Source organism: Chinchilla lanigera, unplaced genomic scaffold (assembly GCF_000276665.1).
Source record: "Chinchilla lanigera isolate Chin_1 unplaced genomic scaffold, ChiLan1.0 scaffold00107, whole genome shotgun sequence".
NCBI lineage: Eukaryota > Metazoa > Chordata > Mammalia > Rodentia > Chinchillidae > Chinchilla > Chinchilla lanigera.
The window spans coordinates 3,964,706-3,970,730 of NW_004955508.1; the positions used below are offsets into that span (position 1 = coordinate 3,964,706).

Below are 6,025 nucleotides of genomic sequence, written 5' to 3' on the forward strand. Positions count from 1 at the left end.
AAAAAAAAAAAAAAAAAAAAAAAAAAAAAAAGAATTCTGTCTAGCACACAGTTGTAACAGTTATTCTATAGGTTTTATTATCTGTGTAAGGAGAGTGAGCCACAACTACTGATCATCACTATTTTTTCCTGGAGCCTGGTGTGACAGATGCTGTCATCTCACCTAGCACCTCATCTCACTTCTGTTTTCCCCCAAAATGAAATACAGTAAAACCTTGGATTGAAAGTAATTTGTTCTTCGAGTGTTTCATAAGACAAGTGAATATTTCTAATAAATTTTTACTTAATAAAGTAGTGATGGGCTGGGGATTTAGCTCAGGAGCACAGTACCTGCCTGGCAAGTGTGAGGTCATGAGTTCGATTCCTGGTACCAAAAACAAACGAACAAAAAAAAGCAGTGATATCTTGCAATACGAACAGTGCATAACTGAACATCGCATGATCACAACTGAGCCAGTGGTCCTCCCACTCCTGGCTGCAGTCCTCCTGCCTCAGCCTCCCAGAGTACAGGGATTATAGGCATACAACACCACACCTAGCTACACACCTGTCCTCTGTGGAGGACCTTGGTGGCACAGACCACTCATGGACACATGACATGATCCTGGCACATAAGCGTAAGTTTGTGGACATCTTCCTCTCTCTCTACTTTTTCTGTTCTGGAATGTGGACCCAATGTTTGGAGCAGCAGCAACTATCCTGCAGCAAGGAGGAAAAGGCCAACAGGTTTTTACAGAGATCTTGTCCCTAAAATCACTGAACTGCCAAATCCATACCAGAAACTGATATTCTGTTAAATGTAGCAAAAGGCAAAACCAACTCGTACAAAACCAAACAAGTTGCAGAAGGAGAAAAACTAGCCACAGTACCTTAACTTTTCCAGATGGGCTATGCAGAGTCAGTACATACATCAACCTCCACATCAGGGCGGTTGTTCCTTCTCCCGTTCTCCCCAATGCTCACAGGAACTATTTTATGTAGTATCTTTGTCGGGGGAGAGGTACTGGCTGTTGAACCCAAAGCCTTTTCTATTTGTTTGTTTGTATTTGAGACAGGGTCTCACTATGTAGTTCAAACTGGACTTGAACTCACTATGTAGCCCAGGCTAGCCTCAAACTCATGACAATCCTCCTGCCTCAGCCTCCTGAGTGCTGGGATTACAGGCGTGCACCACCATACCCAACTCATACCCTTCTCTGTATTCTAGACAAGGGCTATAATGCTACATCCCTAAAACTTCTATTTTATTTCTAGACAGGCTCTTGTGGTATTGCCCAGGCTGCTCTTGAACTTGTGATCCTCCTGCCTCAGCCTCCCAAGCAGCTAGTATTACAAGCATGCACCACCATGCCCTGCTAATACAGTGTCTTTACATCACACCGAACATTCATGGTTACAGAATAGTCACAGTTATATCATTTTCCATTTTGCCTGTGATATGTTGTAAATACAACAGATCCTTCAACGAGGGCAATACGGGGGAGACGCAGCTTCCTGAGGGTGCTGAAAGATCTGGAGAGCTAGACACAGGAGCCAGCGGGAACGTCCTAAAAACTCTCCTGGGCCAGCACAGAGCCAGAAGGACTCACAAGGCAGACTAAGGTGTGTGCGCCTCGAAGGCTTCCAGCAAGGAGGGGCGTATCGGCCCCCGGCAGGAGTCACTGACCCAGAGCCCTCAGGACAGCTTGTGCTCTGCAAAATGCACAGTGCAGATTCGGATCCACGAGCCCGGGCACCTCTGCTTGTCACCCAGACACGGCTTCTCCACCTTACGTCGCGGGCTGAGGTCCCGGGGAGGCCAGTGCTCTGCCCCTCCCCGCCTGCCCTTGCCCCGGCCGCTTGGTAGCTGGCTTTACCTGCGTGTGTTCTTCCCCTCCCCAGTCAGCACCGGCTCTACAGGCTCTTGTCCGGCATCCAGATCTGCGGCACCCCCCCACCTCCCAGCTCCATTCCCCTCCCCGCTGACCCCTCAGTTGACCAGGCTCTCTCTTCCTCCCTCATCTCGCTGTCTACTTCCCGGTCAGCCCAACCTCCACCACCTGCGCTGGGCCTCCGTCCCTCCAGGGTGCTCTCACCAAGGACACTGAGGTGTCTTAAACTGCCACAGCCCCTACGCTGTGTGACCCCTGCAGTCTTCAGTACCACTGGCCAGCTCCTCCCTGAAATCCTCGGCTCCTCGGGCCCCTATGGCAGAGGCTGCTGGTTACCTGTGCAAGAGCCGGTCATTTTTCTGTCTTACTCATCTGAACTCCTCCTTCTCCTCGCCTCAAACCATGCCATCTATTGGCTTCTCCTGCAGGTAAGGGTGACCAGGTAGCAGTACCAGCCAATGAAATCTCAATGGAAACTATTAGATAGGCTGCAAGGAAAGCCCTTTAAAAGGTCAGGGGGCAGTCGATTGGTGTATGCATGCCATTTATTTCTGACCTGTCTACCTTTCACCTGCCTGGAGCACAGTCCTGATGGCTGGGGCTAAAGCAGCCATCTTGTAACACATGGAAAAGCCCAAAAATTATAAAGACATGGATTCTATCACCCTACAGCTCCAGATGCTGGTAGTTTCTTATCTCCTTACCTGGTTCCATAAGACAAATAAGCTCTGTCTTATTTAATTCATTGCATTTTCTATGATACACAGAAATCCAGCTCTTGGGACTAGGCCACTCTTGTCTCCTACTTCCTGAGCTGTGGGAGGTCCCTCTTAGACACCCTTGCAGGGCAGTATTCCTCAGCTTCTGTCCCTGGCTCTCTTCCCCCACTGTTTGTCAAGTGACAGTGGTGATGCCTGCTGCTGCCCACGATGACACCAGATCCCCCGTGTAGCCCAGGTCCTCCTCTACAGTCCCAGGTCCGCAGGTCTGAAAGCCCAGTGAACACCTCCAGCCACCCATTCTCAGAGACCTCACACACAGTCTGGCGACTCAGAGCTGAACCTGCCAGCTCTCCCCCAGTTCTGCTCCTCCTTCCGGTTGCTAGAGCAAGTCACCTCCCTCTCCACCAGGGGGTCAAAGTCCCACCGGCCCCTCCTGATAGCTCCAGTTTATCTCACTCCTTCAGTCCCACTGAGCGACACAGACACCGTTGTCTCTTCCTGGGCTACTGCATTAGCCTCCCAACTAGCTTTCCTGACCCCTGAGACCTTCCACACTGGTACTGGGTTGCTTTGTTTGTTTTGTTTTTTCTTTCTTTATACTGGGAATGACCTCATAGCCTTTGCACTGAGCTGTATCTCCAGATCTTTTAAAATTGAGATAGGATCTCAATAATTCACTAAGTTGCCCAGACTGGGTTGGAACTTGTGATGTTCCTGCCTCAGCCTCCCAGGCACTGGGATTACAGGTGTGCACCACAGCTGGTTGGTTTGGTCTTTTAAAAAGGCAAATCTGATCATCTCATTCTTCCTAAAATGCATCAGTGGCTCCTCGCCCCCTACAAGAAGGCATCCGATGCCTTTGCTTGAGCCGAGCCCTGAGTATCTTAGCAAATTCCCTTCCACCACATAAAAGCATCTGCTATTCCCCCAACTTGCCGTGGTTTTTCTCATTTCCTTGCCTGAAACGTGGCTCGGGTGCAGAGAACTGCGGGTGGAATGTACTGAGACCCTGAAGTTAGCACTTTCTGTCTTCCCACGGAACCCCAGTGCACAGAGAGAGCGCCCCCTACGAGCAGAGAGCAAAGGCCTCCATAGAGCCGGTTAGGCCACTGCTCAGGTTCCATTCTACCTACGGCAACACGGCACAGGAGGACGGGACTCGGGGCGGGAGAGGAAAGCACAGCTGTTTGCCCTCCCCAGCCCCGCCCGACTCCACGGCGGCCACTCACCCTCTGGGTGACAGGCTTGCCATCCCGGACCTGCACGGCCAGCCCCATGTCAGACAGCCTGCAGTTGCCCAGGTCATCGAGCAGCACGTTCTCAGGCTTCAGGTCCCGGTAGACGATGCCCAGGCCGTGGAGGTGCAGCAGCGCACAGGCCATCTGGGCCGAGTAGAAGACCACCCGGCTCATGGCCAGGCCCTGGGCGCCCACGCTGTAGATGTGGAACTTGAGGTCGCCCCCATTCATCAGGCTCATGACCAGGCAGAGATGGGACTTGTTCTGGAAGGCGTAGGCCAGCGAGACGATGAAAGGGCTGTTCACCTTCTCTAAGATCTCCTTTTCCAGGAGGGCCATTTGCTCCCCGTTTTTCTTCTTCAGCCGCTTCTTGTCCAGCTTCTTACAGGCATACATCTTACCCGTGTTTTTCACCTGGACGGCACACACCTGGAGGGAGAGAAAGAAAGAGAGAGGACAAGGCGAAAGCAGAGGGCCCTGGAGAGCGCTGGGAGAGGCGGAGGAAGGGGTGTGTGGAGACCAAACCCAGGGGGAACAGAGGGCCAGAGAGAAGGGAAGATGTGAGGGAGCGCCTTCTCAGGAGAGAGCAGGACTAGGCTGCTACGACACCGCCTGTGGTACCGCTTCACCCCCGCTTGGCGGGCCAAAATACAACGAAAAAGGAGCTGGGGAACTCGGTGGTAGGCTTCCTGTCTAACACGCACAAGGTCCTGAGTTTGAGAAGCGGTGGGGGGGGCGGCCGGTAGGAGAATGACAAGTGTTGGTAATAACGCAGGGAAACTGAACCCTCAAGCTTCGCTGTGGGGATCTAAACTGTGGAAAAGACTTTGACGGCTCCTTAAAAAAGAAAAAACCTACTCACAGACTCTTTGTATGACCCAGCTATTCTACTTTAGGCATCCACCCAAGAAACGCAAGCAAGTATTCCAACGAACACTGGTTTGACCCTCAGTAAATAAACTAACAAATAAAGAAGCCCAAAATACTTGTGCGTGGATGTTCCTAGCAGCCCTACGCCCAACAGCCAAATGGTGGGAGCAGCCCAAGTGTCCATCCGTCCACCCGCAGATGGATGGATAATGGCGTGCCTTCTCACAGCAAAAGTACCGAGAATGGACCTCCCAGAGGTTACGGCCACCGACAGAGCCAGATACGAAAGGTCACATATTGTATGAAACATCCAGAATAGGCAAATTCCCAGGGACAGAAAGCAGCCCAGTGGTTGCTGGGGGCCAGAGGAAGTGGGAGTAAGGAGGGATTGTTCATGGGTCCCGGGGTGACGAAAATGTCCGGGAACCAGACACAGGTAATGGTTACACAACTCCGCCGATGTGCTAAATGCCTCTGCATGGTACCCTTCAACACTGTTCATGGTTGTTTTAGGATGTGTGAATTTTGTAAAAAAAAAAAAAAGATGTTTTTCTACTTTACAGAGCTGAGCACAGGGGCTGGGGATTTAGCTCAGCGGCACAGAGCATGCCGGGCAAGCATGAGGTTGTGAGTTAGATTCCCGGTACCAGAAAAAAACAAAAAACAAAGAGCGGGGCACAAAGCAGGCTGCTGACTTTCCTTCAGGATGCTTCCTTAGATTTCCATTTTTCTCAATTTACCTGCATGGAAAATGCCTTCCACAGAGGCAGCAAGCTGCTGTCAACCCCCAAGGCGCCTTCCGGAGGGAGGTCGTCCCCAAGGTAAAGATTCCCGGGCAAGTCCACACTGTGCTTATCTCTAGCACCATTTGTATTTTTATTTTGCATGGTGACCCGAAATAAGGGTTGGGAGGAGCGGGCTAGGAATATTCCTGTGTGGCACTGAAATTAGTTCTAAATATGTTCCCTTGAGATTAAACAAACAAACAGGAAACAAGCAAGTAAAAAGGCAACACAGCCCGCTTTTGTGCACCCTCGGGCCTGGCATCCCGGGACACCTACCTCCCCAAAACCGCCTTTCCCCAGCACTCGGAACTCCGTGAAGTACTTGTCGGACACCGGCTGCATCTCAAAGAGCTTCCACTGCAGGAATCTATCGTAGAACGGGCTGGCCAGGAAGTCCCTGAAGGGCTGGTCCTGCAAGAAGGCCAAGGCCTCCGCCTTGGCCGGGGCCACCAGGGCCACGCGCTCCTCCTCGGTGGCGGCCGCCTGGCACCGGGTGAGCAGCACCGGGCTGAGGAAGGGGTGCGGGTGCCCTGCGGCAGG

The 6,025-nt window shown here is 51.9% G+C and overlaps 1 protein-coding gene across 1 annotated transcript in view; it reads right to left on the reverse strand.

Moving 5' to 3' along the window:
• The window catches only part of Grk7 (G protein-coupled receptor kinase 7), a gene marked incomplete in the record, with an annotated part of 45,085 nt that overhangs the window by 27,574 nt on the left and 11,486 nt on the right, over positions 1-6,025 (reverse strand). Inside the window, 2 exon segments of the mRNA XM_013506246.1 lie at positions 3,822-4,259; positions 5,762-6,025. Of these exon segments, the coding sequence (XP_013361700.1) occupies positions 3,822-4,259; positions 5,762-6,025 (702 nt within the window).